A 21,776-nucleotide genomic window follows, 5' to 3' on the forward strand; every position below is an offset into this window, starting at 1 on the left:
GTACCAACTGGTCGTCCAGGTCCAAGGTTGGGGGTTGGGTAGGGCTGACAACCGTACACGGCAAACAACCTGTTAGGAAGCCACAGAAGAAGCTTCGAACTGGACTATCAACAGAACGACGAACTCGGTAACGACAACGGAATAACGATTTGTGCATTTTCTCATGAAAAGTGCGAGAGAGATGGAGCTGCAAGCAGCTACCCGATACCCTGTCCCAATGCATAGCTGATGTAACAGCGTTGCAGGAGATGCGTTAAACAAGGACCGGTTTCCTGGAGAAGAGCCACTGCACCATATAGTGTAGTAGCCATTCATTGATAGTCCACCAAGTTTAGCGGAAAAAGGTATTGCATTAGAGACAAAGAATTTACGGAGCGCCGTGAAATACGGTGTAGTGTGTATAGTATACGGGGTAGTATGAGTTTGTCAGGGGTCGTTAATCTAGTGTTTATTGATGATAAAATGGACCAGTAGGTATTTCCCCTCAATCTAGTTAATATTTCTTTCTCTTTAGCCGTCATCTTATTCGATACCGGATTTGGTTCGTATAGATTGGGTTAGCCATTTTTTCGGTCATAAGCTTGGTCCGAGTAGGATTTAATGTACCAAAAAATCACTGTTTCGGCACCCTTTGGATCATTTCTCATCAACTTGGATGTTCAGGTCTATTTTATCCATTTCGTCACCGCAAGGCGGCATTTATTATCTTTTGTGGCCGGCTAGCACTTGCAATCATAAAAGGGTGACAGGACAAACCATGCTGCGGTAGATTTTCGATTTGAAAACTTCGCTGACGACGGGTGGCACACTGATACATGAAGTATTTGCATGGTGTAGTTCAGCATTGGCTGAGAGTACCGATTTGAAACACTTGAATCGTTCAGTTCTTGGCAGGTCAGAAACACTGTGTAGTGCTTGTTTCAATGGGGTCAACGTTTAAAAATGCTGTCTCAAACCGTACTGAATAAGGCGGTCATTCCACTTGGATGATTTGCTTCAGCACAACTTTGTTGTGACGCGGAAACATCACTAGCATAGAGCCCGTATAAACAACATCTACGACAAGAACGGAAGGGAGCGACGAGAGAGCACTTCTTCAATGAACATCAACAAAGGCACAGAATGGTTGTGATATATCTTCCATTCTTTAGTTTACGATATACCATCTTGACCCGTGTGCATCTGTTCCTTTGACAATAGGTATTCCAGTGGCTACCAGATGAGGTTTATGCCCTAAGTTGGCCAATGATCCATTTCGGGGCAAAGAGATAAAAATTTCGGTTACTGACTCAAAAACCTCTCACGTCTTATGATCAAACCATCAGAACCAACAGAACACGATTATCATCACAGCCCAGAAAAGAATTACGTTACTAAGCACTTAAAACCACACGCATCACTTTTGTAAATATTTACATTTGATTAGTTGACGATTACAGTTGGATAGCTAGCTGATGACGCGACAACGAGCCCAAACCGAAAATTGCTTACCCTTGAAAGCAATAGATGCTTCTGTCAGCACTTTGGTGGCGCCTTGCGATTGAATTTATCTAAGTTGCAAAATTACCTCAAGTAGAGGCTTGGGAACTGAAAATGGAATCATGACGAACGACATTGAAAACTTGGACTAAGTACTACGCAAGAAACTCAAGCCTATTCCCGTCTCAGTGTTTACCTTGAGACCATTGAATTAACATTCTCGGTTTTCCCAGGTTGCAATGAAAAACAAATGATTTTGGTTTAAACGTAACTTTATTTCTTATCATTTAATTATATACCTTTTGCTTCTTATTAACCTAAAATCAAATAAAGTCGGAACAACAACTAAAATCTCCACATCCCCCCGGTAAATAATGACTAGCGAAATCATTATTTCACAACTCCTCACTTTGAACTTCTCCACCCAAAATCAAACATACACACAGAACTTCTGCTTGCATTTTCCTGGAATTATTCTCCAAATGTTTGGTGATCTTGTTCTAACTGATTGTGTAAAACTTATACGTGTCAATTAAATAGTTAAATGCATAATCGCGTTAAGGAAAGAACCTGGTTTCCAAGTGCTGTTCAGTAGGGGTGTTATCTCGGTGAAATATGGCTACGAGATCCAGAACAGGAGAACTATTTAACACTCTATTGTGAGCAGGTGTCGTCTAAATCTTGGGAATCATATTGATTCTGACCCCCAGGGCTAGAAAATCTTTTCGTTTTCCAGTTCACCTAAATTTTGTAGTAAAAACCCTTGCTTGATGCATTTAAAAGTGATTGATTGTTGATAAGATTTGACTGTTTCTTGCCTGGATGTGTGCGTATCTAATTCAATTGATAATGCTGGAAAACAACTCCCCCACAACTCTCAAAACCAGGCCCTCTGCTTGCTTCCAAACGTATAATAACAAAAAATTAAAACTAGGACAACGAGAAACATATGTTTTCATTCTGAATAGAGCTGACATGATAGTTGCACATTTGAAAATAGATTTATCGAAATACTTCAATTTTGAACTTTCACCTCTGGCATACCTGCTCCATAGCCAGAAGTCTCGGTGGCATTTTAACATCAAATGAAAAGGAAACACAACTCTTTTGAAAACTTGAAACGCACAGCCTTTCACAATTGTCAACTTGATCAATGTTTCCTTTCCCCTTTTTTTTTTTGGTAACTTCTTGAGAGTCCGAATTCAATCCAAAATCGATAAGAAATGAATAGTCATACAAAGAATAGGTTCATTTTGATTAAATAAAGATCAGAGAAAAGTTTTTCGCGCCGTAAGAAATATCTGTCACGTGCTATGCGAAAAGTAACCAGAAAATACAAATAACGGCTAAATAAAGGAATAATTTCGATAACTGCTGCTCATCGTCGTATTGCATCGTTCCACGGGGTGCTGCAAAATATAGAAGAGGAGACCGTGAGAGACAAACTCAAATTTTAGGGGAAAGGGTTAAAAACTACCAGGTGTACTCCTAATTAATTTCCGTCTTTTTTTTTTGGATAGATGGCGTTCTATGTTTTTGTCGCTGTTGGGCACACATAACTGTCATTTTATTTAGTTGTTGTCGAGTGTCTAAACTGCGTTGACGTTTCCCCAAAAAGTTCCTCCAACAAGTTTTTATTGCGCGTCAAATATGTCGGCGTACGTACCGAATTTCGAGCATATGCGCCATGCATTGCATTTCATGTTCAATCAAGGAAAAAATGTGTCCGAGAGCCAGGACGCACTTGTGAAAGTTTATGGCGATCGTGCATTAACACTTCGAACATGTGAAACGTGGTTTCGACAATTCAAAAATCGAGATTTCTAGCTGAACGACCCCGAACGCTCCGGCAAGCGAAAATCGTTTGATGACGCCGAATTGCAAGCATTATTGGGTGAAGACAGCACGCAAACGCAACAACAGCTTGCAGATACGTTGGGAGTTCAACAGCAAGCATTTTCGAAACGTCTACGAGCCATGGGAAAAATTCAGAAGTGTGGAAAGTGGGTGCCGCATGAACTGACCGAGAGACAAATGGAGAACCGAAAAGTGACGTGTGAAATGCTGCTTCAACGGTACAGAAGAAAGTCTTTTCTCTATCGAATTGTTACGGGCGACGAAAAGTGGATTGTCTTGGAGAACCCTAAAAGCAACAAATCGTGGGTGAGTCCAGGTGAAGCATCGACATCGATGGCACGACAAAATCGTTACGGTCGGAAGGTCATGCTGCGTGTGTGGTGGGACCAGACCGGTGTGATCTACTTTGGACTGCTGAAACCTAGGGAAACTGTGAACGACATTCGCTACAAACAACAAATGAAAGATTTAAACCGAGCAATTGTGGAAAACCGACCAGAATACCGAGAAAGACAGAAGAAGGTGATTTTGCTCCACGACAATGCACAATCGCATAAGTCGAAAGTCGTTCGCGACACGCTGGAAAAACTCAAGTGGGTGGTGCTTAACCATGCGGCTTATTCACCAGACCTGGTCCCATCGGGTCAACGCTATTAGCCAATGGAGAGCTGCGTTATGAAATTGCTTCACGCATTAACGCAACCTGGATGAAGTGGCGTTCCACAACTGATGTCCTTTGTGATCGACGTATCAACGAACGTCTCAAATCTAAAATTTACCGCAATGTCGTCCGTCCAGTCGCTCTCTATGGTTCTGAGTGTTGGCCGACCATAAAAGACAATGAACGGCGTCTTGCGGTAATGGAGACGAAGATGCTACGTTAGACTAGTGGCGTCACACGTTTAGATCACATCCGGAATGAGGATATCCGCGACCGTTATGCGGTTACACCGATCGTGGAAAAGTTGCGAGAGAGGCGTCTTCGATGGTATGGTCACGAAATTCATGCAAACGAGAATTCACTTGCCAATATTGGTCTGAACATCGAAGTCGATGGTAAACGACCAAAAGGCAGACCTAAGCAACGGTGGCTTGATACGCTGGATGGGGATTTGAAAGCCTCAAGATTGCACCCAGATCAGGCATTCGATAGAACCAAATGGCGAAGCCGATCACGACGAGCTGACCCCGCTTGTGAACGGGACAAAGGCTGAAGAAAAAGAAGAATGGTTCAACTCCAAAGACAGTCAATTCTACTGGTGTGTTATTCACAGATTATCAGAAAGGTGGACAAAATGTGTAGAAAGCGATGGAAAATATTTCGAATAAAATAACTATTACGGTTCCCTTGGGATTATGGGTGTTATTCACAAAAAAACCGGAAATTAATTAGGAGTACACCTGGTATATGCTGACATCAACTTAGAGCTGCTTCCTATAGGTAAATTAGAAGAGGAATTGTCTACGATTTTTCCATCTCTCTTCTTCCCGACAAGTCAGACGAATCAAGTTTCTAGTGAATATTAAGGTAAAGTACTTACAAGGATTTGGTCGTGGTTCGCCAAGATTGAACGACGACGCAAAATATCCGAATGGGAATGCTCCAATACCGAACGACATGTGAAAACCTCCATCACCCGTGAATCTGAATCCTCCTGGAGCCTGCTCCGGTTCTGTACGCTGTCCAGCTGGTCGGGGTGGGACTTTTGTTCTGTCCAAAGAAAACTTGATTAGTTCAATCCCTAGAAATCACTTTTACACCCCAATTTACCTTGGATCCTCCTGTTGTGTACTGCCACGACCATATAACGGAATAACCTTCTCCTTACTAATAGCCGCCTTACAAACTGGACACAATTTTCGTGTGGGTCTTGTCTCAAGCCATTGATGCAAACATGGCCAACAGAATAAATGTCCACACAAACTCACCACAGCATCTTTGGCCGTATCTAGACAAATATTACATTCAAACATGGAATCATCCTTTTTCTCTTCATCGCCGTCCTTTGATGTGTCGCTGGTATCTTTTGATTCTGAGTTTTTCGTTGAATCTTTTGTGGTCGATGATGTTGTTTCATTGTGTTGTATATTTTCAATGTCTGGTTCAAACGGTGGTGCCGATGGTATCGGGCTGGTTACTGAAGTCGATGGTATTTGCGTTGCCATTGTGTTTTGTGTTATTCGATTTTGATGTGTTAAGCTCTGCAAGAGAAATTAAATGCTTAGTTAGATAGCGTCGCTTACGGTTGTCGTAAAATAACTATACAATTGCACAGTATAATTCACAGACTGATAGAGCGGACATTTTCCCTAATATTGAGAAAAGTGTGTGAATGTTAATTCAATTAAGGATTTACAGCGATAACTTCCCAACTATGAATCAATTTTATCGATTAACGGAGTGCTTACAATGTACTTGCAGAAGTGTTTGATTGCATAAAAGTGAAAGTCGAGGAAAGGTGATGGAGTGTCACACTTAAGAATGCTGGAAGATGGTAATGCAAGGCTATTTCCATAAGCAGATGCGATTCACGGGACGAAACGATGTACTGAATGCTATTCTCATTAATTACGGTCAATACTTCTTACGCGATTGACAAAATGAAATGAGATCCATTATCGACGATTTCCATTGTAACTAAGTTGGGAATACAATATTCTGTGGGGGGTGACTCAAATAGATAGGCATATAACACATCGTTCAATAAGTCCCGGGACTAACTATGAAAACATTTCATCGGCAAAATTCTTTATTATTCATCAACATAATCTCCTTCAAGGGTTATACTATCATTCCAACGCTTCTCTAACTTTTCAATGCCATGTTTGTAGAACGATTTGTCTTTTGACTCAAAATAAGCCCCAGTAGCAGCGATCACCTCCTCATTTGAGCCAAATCTTTCTCCCTGGAGCATCTTTTTGAGATCCGCAAAGAGCCAGCAGTCGCTGGGGGCCAGATCCGGCGAGTACGGAGGATGAGGAAGCAGTTGGAAGCCTAATTCGTTGAATTTGGTCATCGTTTTGATTGACTTGTGGCACGGTGCGTTGTCTTGATGAAAGATGACTTTCTTCTTCTTCATGTGTGGGCATTTTTTCGCTATTTCGGCCTTCAAACGATCCAATAACACCATGTAGTAGTCGCTATTGATGGTTTCTCCTTTTTCGAGGTAGTCAATGAAAATTATACCATTCGCATCCCAGAATACGAACCCCATCACTTTGCTGGCCGACTGTTGTGTTTTTGGACGCTTCGGGCGGCTTTTACCGGTCGTACGCCATTTAGCTGACTGCCGACTTGACTCCGGAGTGAAATGGTGAATCCATGTTTCGTCCACTGTCACATATCGACGCAAAAAATCCTGTTTATTGCGAGTAAACAGTGCCAAACAGCTCTCGGAATCATTGATACGTGCTTTTGTTCCATTGTGAGCAAACGCGGCAGCCATTTGGAAAAAACTGGAAAAAAATGGTTGTTTTCGACGGAGTAGATTCCGGATAACGTTTTTCAAGCCATTGCTGAGCTTGAACAGTGTTTTTTCCCCATTAGAAAACAATGTTTTATCAACACACGAAACTCGTTTTGGTCCATTTTTTCACGATTGCAAAGGTAGCGTCAGTTTAACCACTATAGCTTTCTTGGTTATGTTTCGAATTACATCAAATTTTGACACATCTTATCTGAAGGTTGGTACTTCTGAACCTTGGTATATAAATTGCATTCTTAGCGCCATTTCTACGCTAGTCCCGGGACTTATTGAACGATGTGTTATAGAATGGTAGTCAAAGGGAAGTATTAGGTCCCAGAGCGAAACGTGGATTGGTACACACGATGGAGCATACAACTTGGGAGAAACCTTCTGCTGCTCTACTACCAAACCCTATCTTCAGCTCAACGTGGTGGTCGCTGGGAGTTCTCCCTTAATAAAAAATTGCAGACAACGAAGGATGAAGGCGAGTCTTCCTCCCCCTGAAAGTGGAACAAATTGTAATAGTTGATCCTCCAGGTTGGGAGTTGTGTAGGTCTCACAACTCTACACATCAATGAAGTCATGTACTTTATGGTGGCAACGTCAGCATCAAACGGCACTGGTCCAATGAGAACAATAAAGATAGGAAACGACGACTTTGCGACCGTTGATAATTTATTTTATGTAGGTTCGAAAATCACAATGGATAACAGCTACAACGACCTTGGCAGCCAGCAGAGCCTATTTCAGCTTACAAAAACTTGAAACTGGTGTAGATATTCATTCTTGCAAATACCGATATTTCGGGAACCACTTGTTCCCTTCATCAGTGCTAACAAGTGAAGGGAAGAAGTGGTTCATTGGCAAGAATAAATATCTACAACAGCGAAAAACAAACAACAAGTTTTTATTATTTCAAATAATAAATCGTTGGAAACACCGCATAATTACGGTCAGATTACAAAAACTGTTCAGGTGGAAAAATCTTATCAAAGACAATGACATTCCCAGTCGTCATGTATTCTTCGGACAATTGCGAACTCATGGCTACTTTATAATAATAATAATAATCGTTGGCGCAACAATCCATATTGGATCAGGGCCTTGAAGTGTGTTAGAGCACTTCATTCAAGACCGTAACGGTACACTAGGAGGCAATGTGGTCAGCATTGCGCTCGCCCGAGATTATTACCCTGATTTGACTCAGGTACTCATTCACAGCTGAGTCGACTGGTATCCGACGTCAAATCACGATACAAATTCCACTGCCACCAGTGAGATTTGAACCGCGATCTTCCGTATGACAACCTAGTGCTCTAACCACTGAGCTATCCGGCATGGCATGGCTACTTTCGAGAGAAAAATTCTGTGAAAAATGATTGACCCGCTACAAGAGGATAAACGATTCCCTAGCTTATACGAGGGGGGACCAAAAAAAACGGGAATTTCGTCATAACTTCTTTATTTCTCTATATTTTTACAACAACGCACTTCTCCAAACGATTATTCAAAACATTTTTTAAATTCACTCATCAGGATGTCGTTTAAGCCTTCCAACGATTTTTTTTTCATCTCCTCTACAGTGGCAAAATGCGTTCCTTTCATATTCTTTTTGAGTCATATCCCTAGCACCAGGATTCATCACCAGTAGCCACCTTGGAAAAGAATTTCTCGTCCTCTTCGAGCTGATTTTGGAGCTCACAACATGCCTGAAGTCGACGTTCCCTTTGCTCATCTGTGAGAAGGCGCGGGACGAATCTGGCTGCAACCCTTCTCATAAGCAAATCTAGGGGATAAAATTCTCAGAATTGAACTCCATGACATTCCCGAAATCTCACAGAGTTGATCAATGGTTCGGCGACGGTCTCTACATATTAGATCAGGTCGTTGAAGTGTGTTAGAGGACTTCCTTCAAGACCGTAACAGTCCACTACAGGATATCCTGCAGGAGGCAATATGGTCAGCATTGCGCTTGCCCGAGATTATTACCCTGATTTGACTCAGGTACTCATGCACACTTGATTCGACTGGTATCCGACGTCAAATCAACGATACAAATCCCCCTGTTACCAGCAAAATTTGAACTGCGACCTTCCGTACGACCGCCTTGTGCTCTAACCACCCTCTACCCGGACACACATATTGGTTACTATCCACTAAATCATACGAGGTTAGAAAATTAAGTAATGAGACTGATTCCATAAAAATTATTCTACAACTCTGCCATCCCCTTCAAAGTAGGCCCCTTACAGCGATTCCAGCGCGTTTTCCACTCTTCGTAACATTTTTGGAACGCGATGTCTGGATGTTTGGATGTCTGTAATTGACTCAAAATGGGTTCCTTTTACCATCGATTTTGTTGTAGGGAACAAAAAAAAGTCACAGGGTGACATATATCGATCAAGCAGCGTGGGATCGCGGTCTCCACTTGTTCCAAACAGTCTTCTGCGACGGTTGTTCTTTGGAACCATCTTCGCGCACAACATTTTCATCCCGAAATCGTCTGTTTCACGGTTCATACCCAGTTCCGAGGCCAATATTCGAACTGCTAAACGCTGATCTTCCTGGATTAGGGCGCGCACACGCTCCGCATCCACGTCAGTCCGCACCTCGTCTTCCACCCTTTCACGTCCCTCCTTAAATTTTTTATGCCATCGAAACACCTGGGCACGACTAGGAGCACTATATTCCGATATCTGCTCAAAAACCCGCCTTAAATTCATCCGTTAATTGTGTTTTATAGTCGGCTAACACTCAGAACTACAGAGAGCGGCAGACGGACGATACTGCGGTAAATTTTAGATTTGAGACGTTCGCTGATATGTCGATTACAAAGAACACCAGTTGTGGAATGCCATTTCATCCAGGTCGCATTAATGTGTGTAACAATTTCAAAACGCAGTTCTCCATTGGCTGATAACATTGGCCCGAGATATTTAATTCGCTTAGTTCTGGACAGGTTATTGAAGCTGACAGAACTGAGCAATGTAAATATCTCGAGTCAATGCTGTCAGCCAATGGAGAACTGCGTTATGCTTCTCACATAGGGAAACACAAAACCTTTTATACTCGAAGCCGGTTTTCCGACTTGTTTCAATTTTCGCCAAACTTTTCTATGCACATGTGCTTTCTAGTTGTTCATCCGGCAATCAGTAGATGACAAAACCGTCTGGGAATCTAAATGAATTGATAGCTCACTTCTCAATAGTTTTTGGGAAATAGTTCCGCTATTGATTCGATTGTTAATAAAGTTAATAAATTCCAGACTAAATCTGCATATTATGCATGAATGATGTTCATAGATCCATAATTTAATTTTGAACTCTGATTTGGTCATGGAGGTTTGTTCAGTAGTTCGTGTTCATCCTGCACTAGTGGGCTTGGCCCTCATAAATTATTAATTGTAAAGATGATTAGCAAAACAAAAAAAGTAAATGTAGAAGAGTCTTACATAATATAGTTGCGGAGAGTTCACATACAAAAGAATTAAAAAGTGAAATGACAATTCATTCTAATCGAAAATAAACTTTCTATCATTCTAATTTCTCGCATGCTCCCATAATCGCGACATTCTCCCTCTCTTCTATCAACATAAGCCTCACTTCCAAAGTGCAATGCAAATCTAGGTTTTTTTTTGCTTTTGGTGATTGATTTAGCGTTGATAGCTTTGCCTAAATTTGGTCTTTGGAACATTCTGATTCATTTCTTATTTATAATTCTGTCATTTATTTGCAATTTGTAATTCCAATGATCCAACAAAAATGTGGACCGTCGGCTTGATAACGTAATCGGATTTTAAACTATGTTCATTAAAAAAAAAACAGATTGCAAATTATTGGCAAATTTGACCAATATGTACGGCAATAAAGTGTAATTATCATGTCAAATATTTAGTGAGTAATTATTTGTTGAAAATCGTGAATGAAAGCGTCTTCATTACATCGTATTATAATCAGAGGGACGTCGCTTACAAGAGTGAGACTTCCAAAACCTGGTAACCTGTATTTCAGTACATCTTCCTAATAAGATCTAAACGGGCCTATACAAAGTGGTCATCAGTCTGCCAGTCTTACGCAGAAGCAAGGCAACATGCGTCAGCACTAAAAGATTAAAAGTGATAATAAATCGATCTTTGATAACCCATGTTCAGGCCAGCTGTTAACGTTAAAAGAAATCTATTGTGCGACTTTATGAATTATGATTTAATGTTGGTTGAGTATATGCGGCATGGGGAAATGATCTGGGATTCTGTGATATAGATGGCTGCAATGGAAGATCATGTGATCTAATTTGAGGACGGGAGAAAGAACTGATATAAATTCAGAGGAAGATAAAATAAACTTTCAATTATTTAGATCTTAAAGGTATGAATTCGAACATGCGAAAATCTAAATGGCAATGCATTTGCGTAATGAGTAAGTATTACAAAGAAATGACACTCGGAAAAACGACATCGGTGAATTCAGTTTGGTTCGAGCAGAGGTCCGCCATTAAGTTTTACATACACAACTCCGCATCCAGGCAAATTCACAAAAGTGTCCGTGGAAAGCCTATTCGGGAAACCATGTGAAATTCTTAACATTTCCGCTCTCAACTAATTAGTTAGATAATCCCAACTTTCAAAAGACACGTGTACAAATTTGACAGCTGTCATATTATTAGTTTGTGGAATAGAGAATTTTGAATGAAGTCAATTTTGTTAGTTTGAAGAAAATGGATAAAAAGGAATTTCGTGTGTTAATAAAAAGCGTTGCTTTTTTGCGAGAAAAAAATACTGTTGAAGCCAAAACTTCATAGGCTTGATAAACATAAGTCGAACTTTGCACCAGTAAAATCAGGCGTTGAGAAGTGAAGTGGTTTGGTAAGTTTAAATGAGCACTGAGGACGCACGCAGTGAAAGCCCCAAAGAGAGAAAACATAAAAAAAAACATGAAAAACATTTGTCATCTGAGTGGACTACATGTGATGAACCGATTGCAAAACGTGTAAAGATGCAACAGTCGGCTGGCAAGGCTATGGCATTTTGGAATGCACATGGTATAATATTCATCGGCAATCCTGAGAAGGGAAAACCATTAACAGCGACTATTACATAGCGTTATTGAAGCGTTTGAAGGATGAAATCGTGGAAAAACGGTCTCATTTAAAGAAAAAGAAACTGCTGTACAAATTAATGAAAACGATGGCAAAATTGCAAGCATTGGGCTTCGAATTGCTTCCAAATCCACCGTATTCTTCAGAGCTGGCTCCTAGAGACTTTTTCCTGCTCTTAGATCTAAAGGGAAAGCCCACTGAAGAGGTTTTTATCGCCGGCGAAGCCGATTAGCCGCAACTGAGGCCTATTTCGAGGCTAAAGACAGTACGATTTGTCTTGTATGACCGCTGTAATCATTTTATCGCCCTATTACGTTTGACAATAAGTCAATAGTTGCAACCGGCACATCTGAAGCAACAGTACCTTCAGCAGGTGCGCAAGCAAGCAATTTAAGGATCAAAAAGGATTATGAGCCCAGCCACTATTGCCAACGCTGCGCTAACTACCTGTTAACAAAAACCATTTTTGTTAAAAATTGAGGCTGCAACATTAACTCCACGTGATACGTACGAACAGTGATCAAATCTTCAATATTACGGCAAAGTAAAAATGATACAGAGTTTGAACCTATGGAAGATCATCTCACAAATTTTACAGAAGAACAGAAGAAAAAGATAACCAACTTTATCAAAACTGTAAGGCTTAAAGTAAAGCAGTTTCTATAACAATAAAATTGTTTTTAATACTTGTAGTCGCTCCATGACTCATTAAAATGACACCACTAAGTCAATTTGAAGTAAACGCACTAGAATGTGCCAGCTCAGACATCAGTGGTCTAAGTCAAACACAGAAGTGAGCACTCTTTTCCGCCTCTTTCGCGTCTTGAGTAAGAACATTCATCGGGGCAATGAGGACAATACAAGGAAAGGTAAGAACAACGTGTCTTAACTCTTGCCGTTTAGTTCTGCAAGGCGATGGGTTTTGACTCCCATAATTACCGAAAACCATTGTTACCTTTTCCGTAGGGCCGCAACAATGAAATAAACTGCTACCTGTTAACCATATGTGGGTTTGCCGCCGTCTTTTTCATCCTTTTGCGCTACCTCCGAGGAGGGTATCCCAGGTTTACGGTAGTTTTGGGTTACAAGGTCAATTTCATTACAGGCCTCAAACACAACGTATTAAAGCACGTACCATATTTTCAATAGAATGTCGTTAAGGGGCAGAGCTGTCGGGAAAACCGACTTCATTTCCAAACTTGTTAGCAAAGTTGTATGCAAACATATATTGATTAGAATTTGGATGCACAGACATGTACAGGTGAACTCTAGTTGAAAGTATGAATGTGAATGGTTTTACGGAACCATAAAAATTGCTCCTAATTTCCTAGAAACGTGGAGACGCAAATAAGGCAAAAGCTAAAATTTATGATGGTGGGCAAAGGGTAGTATAGGTCCCAGGGCGAAACGTGGATTGGTACCTACGATGGAGCATAAAACCTGGGAAATGCCTGCTGAACCAACACCAACAGCTCTACTACCAAACCCTATCTCCACCTCCACGTGGTGACCGCTAGCTCTTTCTTAACGAAAAGCTGCAGACTGAGAAGGATGAAGGCGACTCTCCCGCGCATAAAAACGGGACAAATTGTACCAACTGGTCCTTTAGGTTGGGGGTTGTGTAGGGCTGACAACCCTACACGGCAAACAATTTGTTAAAAAAGCCACAACAGGAGCCTCGGACTGGACGGATTACACAACGACGAATCCGGCAACGACAAATGAATAACGTACAGAGATGAAGCTGCCAAGCAGATAACCGATACCTTGTAACAGCGCTACAGGAGATGCCTTGGACAGGGATCGGTTTCCTAGAGAAGAGCAACATAGACTCGGATCACTATCTCTTTGGCATAGTGCTCCGAGCTCGAATAACAACAACACCCAGAATTCCCTCTGATAATCAGGTGAGAGTTAACATTGAAAGCATCCACAACACAGCCCTACGCGACACCTATAAGAAGGAAATGGATGCCGCAATAACCGCAGTCAACAGAGGATCTGGAGATGAAGCATCAACAAATGATCTTCACAACCACCTGAAGAACGTTATCATTGATACGGCCACAAACATACTTGGTCCTAGCGGCAAAAGGAGTCGGAACGGCTGGTTTGACGATGAATGTAAGCTAGCAACAGAACGGAAGAATGTCGCATACCGAGTAATGTTGCATTCTCAAAGAATGCAGGCACGCGCAGAGACTCATCACGAACTCCGTCGAGCGGAGAAGTGACTTCACAGACGGAAAAAGGAAGCCTAGGAGAACCAACAAGTCTGTGAACTAGTAAAGTACAGGGAGCAACCGCACCAGGCGCGGAAGTTTTACCAACAAGTCAGCAGGATGAAGCCTTATACACCTCGATGCTCATCCTGCCGAGACAAAGAGGGAAATGTGATTTCCGACAGAACGGGCATATTGGAGCGATGGGTTGAGTACTTTGATGAGCTACTGAACAACCAGAACATCGGCGAGTTGGAGGTCCCGCTAACTGAAGACGACAGGCAAATACTGCCACCACCAAGTATAGGAGAAACAGTCCATGTAATTCATCGGCTAAAAAATCATAAGTCGCCAGGAGCCGATGGAATTACAGCCGAATTGGTTAAATATGGAGGCGACCAATTACACCAAGTGGTTCATCAACTTGTGCTCAAGGTATGGGACAGCGAATCAATACCTGACGATTGGCAACGAAGCATTATCTGTCTCATACATAAAAAGGGAGATATCACACAGTGCAGCAACTATAGAGGAATCACGTGGCTGAGTACCACCTATAAGATAATATCCGCTATCTTGCTAGGCCGGATAGCCCCATACGCCCAGAACATCATTGGCCCATACCAAAGAGGCTTCACCCCAGGCAAATCAGCAACAGATCAGATTTTCTCTCTGCAGCAAACGATGGAAAAACTGTTAGAATATGGACACCGGTTGCACCATCTCTTCGTCGACTTTAAATCCGCCTATGATAGCATAGCCAGGGTAAAACTGTAAACGGCCATGAGAGAATTCGGTATCGCGACGAAATTTATAAGACTGACTAGGCTGACCCTGGTCAATGTGCGAGGCCAGATAAAAGCAGCAGGATCACTCTCAAAACCATTCGACATCAACAACGGTCTACGACAAGGGGATGCCCTATCATGCGTCCTCTTTAACCTGGCCCTCGAGAAAGTGATCCGTGATGTTGAGCTAAATGCGAGGGGTATGGTCCTCTTTAAGTCCACCCAACTACTAGTTAATGCTGCCGATATCGACAGCATGGGAAGAACCACCCGAGACGTACAAACTGCCTTCATCCAGATCGAGCAGGCGGCCATTTCCGCGAGATCTTGGGCTGCACATCAATGAAGGCAAGACAAAATATATGGTGGCAACGTGAGCACCGAAGACGAATCAACCAACATCAAACCGCACTGGTCAAACACGAAGAAGAATAAGGATAGGAGAATACAACTTTGAAACGTTGATAATTTCTCCTATCTAGGGTCGAAAATCACAACCGATAACAGCTACAATGATGAAATCCGCGCACGGCTGTTGTCAGCCAACAGAGCCTATTTCGGCTTACAAAGACTGTTCCGCTCGAAACGTCTCACCATAGGGTCAAAGCTCTTACTGTACAAGACTATGATCTTGCAAGTCCTCATGTATTCCTCGGAAACTTGGGTTCTTAGCAAGAAAAATTGGGAACTCTTGGCCCCCTACATGAGGATGGACGATTCCGTAGCCTACACAATGACGAAATCTATGAGCGATACCATGACCGTCCGGTTGTGGATAAAATTCGGCTCAATAGGTTACGGTGGGCGGGTCACTTAATCTGTATGGATGAGGATGATCCCACCCGGAAAGTCTACAAGAGCAATATCTATGGTAGAAAAAGAAGACGAGGCAGACCCTGCCTAAGATGGAGCGATGGCGTAGGCCAGAACGCCAGACAGCTTTTAGGGATATCGAATTGGTGGACCTCGGCGCAAAACCGGGATGTCTGGAGTTCCATATTAAGGCAGGCCTAGACCAGATACCGGTTGTTGCGCCGTTGATGATGATGATATTGTGGAGCCTAATTGGTAGGAGTGACCTTAGTTTAGGGGACACATATTGTTCAGGCTAATTAATGTTGATTGATTTTATCTAGACTAGGTAAAGAAAAATACTGAAACCTGCGCGAGGATTGACTGCCGGAACATTGGTCCTACGGGGTTTGCCTCTGTATAGGTGCGAGGAGGAGCTTTGATAAAAGGAGGGGAAGCATGATGGTTGAGAGGAGAATTACTGTCCGAGAGAAGAGCCAGCCCTGATACGTAGTACCTTTGCTCGCGTAAGAAGATTTTTTTAATCAGTAGGTTAGGGTGGGACAGCCACTTCTTCAGTTTGACGCGCGATAATCTGATCATATGCGGAATTATGGGGCAAACCCCGGAGAGGTCATAGTAGAGAAATTTTATGTTTGGCCTTCTGTATTTGCTCGTGCATTTCCTGAGTGTCGTTCTTTCGAAGCGTTGGAGGGCTTCTGCTACGTTAGGTGACATGGTAGCCCATGTTCGGAAACCATAGGTCAGGATTGGTCGAATAAGAGTTTTGTATAAAAGAGTTTTGGTGGTAAGGAACAGGGCCCGAAATGAGAGGAGGTTTTTTATGGCAGCTGAGGCCTTGGAAGCATTGGCAATAACAGATTTGACGTGAGGGTTGGATTTAAGTTTGTTGTTGAGAGAGATTTCCAGGTATTTAATGTTTGGTTTTTGCTTGAGGGTGTGGTTGGCAATGCGTAAATGGAGGATTTCGAAAGAAGACATCAGGCCAACAGTTGGCGAGTTGCCCTCCAATTTATTGTTTCGATTGTATTTAACTCAAAATATAGGTAATTAGTCAAAACCCGTCAATTTCATTTTAAACATTGCTGATATAACAGGGAATTTAAACTAATCCGTAACCAAATATGAAATAAAGTGTTGATTAATCGAAAGTGGTGACCCGAGGAACTCGTCCGAATGGAGTAAAGAAAAGCTGCAACCACGGCCCGAACTGTCAAAGTGCCACCGGCGGACATTTTCGTTGTTTCTTCCTCGAATTCGAGGACCTACCTAGAGTTTCGCTTTTGTGGCGAGTTCATTTCACTTTGGTCTATGCATTCGTTTCGGGGTGCGTTGTTGGTATCTGCGTTTTACTCGTGCGGGCATTTGTGGGTACGGCCTGCCGTGGTCAATGCAGAATCCGATACAGCCCTGTCTTCGATAACACTCGCGTTATAGTTTTAGTTAGGTCGTTTGACAATCAAGACGCGGTAGGCCTATTAGATCCTCATGTGACCGCCCTCGCTGTCCGCGTCCCTCCATTTTGGCGACGGAATCCGGAACTGTGGTTCGCCCATTTGGATGCGCAGTGCCACATGTCCGGAATAACGGCGGACGCAATCAAATTTAACCACGCGATTGTAGGTCTGGAGAGGAGTCCATCCTCCTGGTAGCCGACATTGTGAAATCGGCCTCCTACACACTGTTGAAGACCGAGTTAATCTTCTAAATGAGTCAGCTAAGCTGGATCACTTGCTGGCAGGTTTGTCGTTGGGTGATCGAACTCCCAGCCAATTGCTTTGCGAAATGAGGCAATTGGGTGGGAGCAAGATCGACGACGACTTGTTAAAATCCCCCTGGCTGCGACGACTCCCGGAGGGCATCCGGGTGGTAATTGTGTGTGTCTTCAGTTCTTTGGAGGCGCTGACGGCTGCGGCCGATAAGGTGCGCACGCGTCCAACCATAGCGGTGGTTCAGCAGCCTTCTGACGAAGTTGGTGAGCTGAAGCTTGAAATAGCTAGTAGCCAGTATGGCTGAAATGAGGGCGATGCTGGACGCTCAGCTATCGGGCGCTAGGTCGCGAGTTCGCTCGCGATCTTCTGCTCGAAAAGGGCGTTCGAGTAGCAGGTCGTCAGGACAACCTACGGACCGAAGTATTTGTTGGTACCATCGCAGATTCGGCGAGAAAGCCACCAAGTGTACGATCCCGTATAAATTCGCCCCTATCTCAAAAAACTAGCTCCGTGGGGCGTCCTGGCAACGGCCACCCAGAACGCAGCGTCACGTCGTGTATCAATTTATGACCCTCTCAGCAGGCGCAGTTATCTCGTAGATACTAGTGCGGAGGTTTCGGTTCTTCCCGTACCCCAGCACCATCGACTATTTCCCCAATCGTTAAAATTGGCGGCAGCAAATTCGTCCCGAATTAACACATACGGGGATAAGCAAGTGGACATGGGTCTTGGCTTGCGTAGGACATTTTCGTGGCGTTTCATCCTGGCGGATGTCAGCTTCCCGATATTAGGCGCAAACTTCTTGTGTCACTATGGATTGCTGGTGGACTTGCAAAATAAGTCTCTTATAGATCCCACGACCAACCTTAATTTGTCGGGACAAATGGTATCTCACCCAGGCAATAATCTTTCCGTTCTTTTAGAACACATTACCGACTCTCGTGTTCGGGCACTTTTCCAAAAGATCAGCCAGATTACTACCGAGTGTAGTCTCTCCAAACCAGTGAAGCACAATGTGCAGCAGCACATTAACATTACTGGTTCCCCTATCTTCTCGAAGATGCGTCCCCTACCACCTCAGAAGCTGGCTATTGCACGGAAAGAGTTTGAACAACTCGTTCAACAGGGTATCTGTAGGCCCTCAAACAGCTGTTGGTCTTCCCCACTGAATATGGTCCCTAAGGCGAACCGCGAATGGCGCCCATGTGGGGATTACAGAAGGCTAAATGCACAGATTGTTCCTGACCGATATCCAATTCCACTTATCCACGACTTTGCGCATCACCTCGCGAATTACCGCATCTTTTCGACCTTGGACTTAACCAAGGCTTATCACCAAATCCCAGTAGCACCAGAAGACATTCCAAAGACGGCAATATGCACACCCTTTGGACTCTTCGAGTTCACCCGAATGACTTTCGGATTGTGCAATGCGGCGCAAACCTTTCAAAGGTTCATTCACTCAGTCCTGCGAAACCTCGATTTCTGTTTCGTCTATTTGGATGATGTTTTGGTCGCTTCTTCTACTGAGTCTGAGCACTTAGCCCATCTCGAGTGCATTTTTCAACGTCTCCTTGAGGCCGTTTTAGTCCTAAACGTTGATAAATGCAAATTTCTCCAAAAACAGGTGAGATTCCTCGGCCATTTCATTTTCCCTGAAGGAATACAGCCCGACCCAGACAAGGTGCAAGCGATAACAAGCTTCCCGCGTCCAAAGACAGTGAGGGAGTTGACGAGGTTCTTGGGCATGCTAAACTTCTACCGTCGCTTCCTGCCCAAGGCCGCCCATCACCAGTCCATTTTGGACGCGTACTTGTCTGGCCCCAAAACTAAGGACACACGAGAGATCGTGTGGTCTGAAGAGGCTATCCGCGCGTTTGACAAATCCCATCAACAACTGGCCGACGCTACACTCTTGGCATTCCCTCTGCAAGATTCAACCCTAGCCGTTTTTGTTGATGCCTCTGACATCGCGATAGGTGCTGCCCTTCACAGAAAGGTGCATCAAGTTTGGCAACCGTTGAGCTTCTTCTCGAAATTCACCTGCCAAGATTGGTCTGAACATCGAAGTCGATAGTAAATTACCAAAAGGCTGGCCGAAACGATACGCTGGATGGAGATTTAGAAGCCTCGAGATTGCACCTAGATCAGGCATGCGATAGAGCCAAATGGCGAAGCCGATCACGACGAACCGACCCGGCTTGTGAATGAGACAAAGGCTGAAGAAAAAGTTCCGATGATTCAAGTGGTTAGAGCGCTGGGCTGTCGTAACGGAAGGTCGCGGTTCGAATTTCACTGGTGGTAGAGGGATGTGTTATCGTGTCTGGATGTCGGGTACCAGTCGGCTCAGCTGTGAATGAGTATCTGAGTCAAATCAGAGTAATGATCTCTGGCGAGCGCAATGCTGACCACATTGCCCCCTACAGGATATCCTGTAGTGTAGCATTACGGTCTTGAATGAAGTGCTTTAACACACTTCAAGGCCCTGATCCAATATGGATTGTAGCGCCAACGATTATTATTATAAAAGGATTTTGGTGGCAGGGAACAGGTCCCGCAATGAGAAGAGGTTTTTTTAGGCAGCTGAGGCCTTAGAAGCATTGGCAATAACAGATCTGGCGTGAGAGGTTGCCAAGTATTTGATGTTTGGTTTTGGCTTGAGAGTGTGGCTGGCAATCCGTAAATGGAGGATTTTACTTCTGGCACTGTGGGCCAGTGGGACTTTCCGTTGAGGTTTCTGAAGCAATTAACCTTAGACTTAAGTTTGAGAAAGATAGAGGCTAGTAAGGGCCTGGGTCGGTTTGCATATAGGATGGTGTCATCTGCAAAGAGGTTCCCTCCTGATGCGGGAGGACAATTGTCGTTGGAGAGTGGAGGAGGGGCAAAGGTAAGACCCTTCCAAGCAAATGCGAATTGTACTCTAGACACGACATCACCATTCAAGCTAGGAGAAGGCAGGAGGAGGAGGAGATTTAGATCTATTCCGGCGGTCCACAATGTTCAACTCAGGATCGTCGTTTATCAAGGCAATTACTCAGCTGACCTGCGATAAGAGACGACTGGGGCGTATCATTTGTTGACCCAAAATCCTGAGGCAACGCGACGGAGATAATCTCGTTTTAGAAAGGTGATTACACTTCACGTCTGTCACTAAATTATGTAAAAATACTACATCCGAGGTTGAATCGCAATGACCCCTGCTATCAGTGCAATTACAACTCGTGCGTATGCTTAGCAAGCGAGTGTTCCACGCAAGTCATGCCGAACTAACACTTTTTGCGGGGCCAATTACTCAGAGCACAATCTCACTATAAATGGCTTTATCTAGTGGCTCCCAACTGATATAAAGTATAAATATTTGATCGGGTAGACGTTGCCATGCCTCCTAGAAAATGGTCATGAGTGCAGTCGTTTTGGGCGACTTGATCAATTCTGGGGAAGTATTGCGAAATCAGGGAAGATTCCACGAAACCAATTGTACCGGGGATTCGCTGCCTAGCCTGCGAACGCCATGAAATTCCTGAAATAACTCGAGTCCCGATGTCAGCTGCTCGTCCAAAACAAACTTCGGCAAACAAGCAGTCACCTGACCCTCTGACGGCCGCCAATCGCAAGGTCGCACGCTATGTCAATTCACGACGCGACTTCAGCCCCTAAACAGCTAAGCAAACTCCGCCATTGGCTTTTCTAGAAACGTTCACAAATTCCCCGAATACTTTTTTAACCCTCCGTGGACCAAATGACTACACAAATCTGTTGATAGCGAGGCAAATCCAAATGCAATCCTTCATTATCCAAAACAAAAACAAAGTCCACAGCCACCTGTCAAAGTCGGCTACGAGCCACCAACGACGTGGAAAATGAAGCAGAAACAGCCGCAAACATTTCAGGGGATTTTTAGAGAATTCCACGTAAGAAAACAAACTTTGCTAACGCATAAATATCCATCTACGAACATAAAAGAAAACGAATTCAAGGAAAAACTCACTTTTTCTTCGTTGTTGCACTTGTTGTGGGCGCGTCCGTTTATGTTCGATGAGCACTGATCTGTCGGTTAATTCCAAACTTTCGAAATTTTCAAAACTCAAATACCAAATTTCCGCGAATTTCCTCTTGATTGCGGTTTGGTCGCTAAACTGATTTAGGATTTTGTTTTCAGTCGAGAACGACCTGACGCGATTTGACGTACAACTTGGTGTCTGTGTCGGATGATGTGGTACCGACCAAATGCGATGTCGTCCGCTATGAGTTGATGTAGGTTGATTACAAATGTCAGATATCTTCACGTTGTAACTTTTCACTCAATATGTTGGCAGCCTTGCGGTAATTTGGTGCTGAATTGAT

The 21,776-nt window shown here is 43.4% G+C and overlaps 1 protein-coding gene across 2 annotated transcripts; it reads right to left on the bottom strand.

Moving 5' to 3' along the window:
* Positions 1–1,733: 1,733 nt before the first annotated feature.
* Positions 1,734–21,642, bottom strand: LOC119647943 (E3 ubiquitin-protein ligase RNF185). Of its 2 annotated transcripts, none has more exons than XM_038049306.1 (4): positions 21,421–21,642; positions 5,108–5,538; positions 4,878–5,047; positions 1,734–2,888 (listed from the first exon to the last, which is right to left on the bottom strand). In XM_038049306.1, exons 2-4 carry the CDS (start codon positions 5,500–5,502, stop codon positions 2,791–2,793), a joined length of 663 nt encoding a protein of 220 aa, XP_037905234.1. In that variant the 5' UTR covers positions 5,503–5,538; positions 21,421–21,642; the 3' UTR covers positions 1,734–2,790. The 2 variants fall into 2 exon arrangements, with proteins under 2 accessions (XP_037905234.1, XP_037905233.1); XM_038049305.1 differs by lacking the exon at positions 21,421–21,642 and adding an exon at positions 5,603–5,691.
* Positions 21,643–21,776: the final 134 nt, after the last annotated feature.

This window comes from Hermetia illucens, chromosome 2 (genome assembly GCF_905115235.1).
Source record: "Hermetia illucens chromosome 2, iHerIll2.2.curated.20191125, whole genome shotgun sequence".
Taxonomy (NCBI): Eukaryota; Metazoa; Arthropoda; class Insecta; order Diptera; family Stratiomyidae; genus Hermetia; species Hermetia illucens.

Coding starts and splice junctions, on each gene's coding strand:
- LOC119647943 (XM_038049305.1), bottom strand. CDS start 5,641: ATGTCCGCTCTATCAGTCTGTGAATTATACTGTGCAATT. Junction 5,539..5,602: donor GTGAATTATACTGTGCAATT/GTATAGTTATTT, acceptor TTTCTCTTGCAG/AGCTTAACACATCAAAATCG. Junction 5,048..5,107: donor ACACAACAGGAGGATCCAAG/GTAAATTGGGGT, acceptor TTCTTTGGACAG/AACAAAAGTCCCACCCCGAC.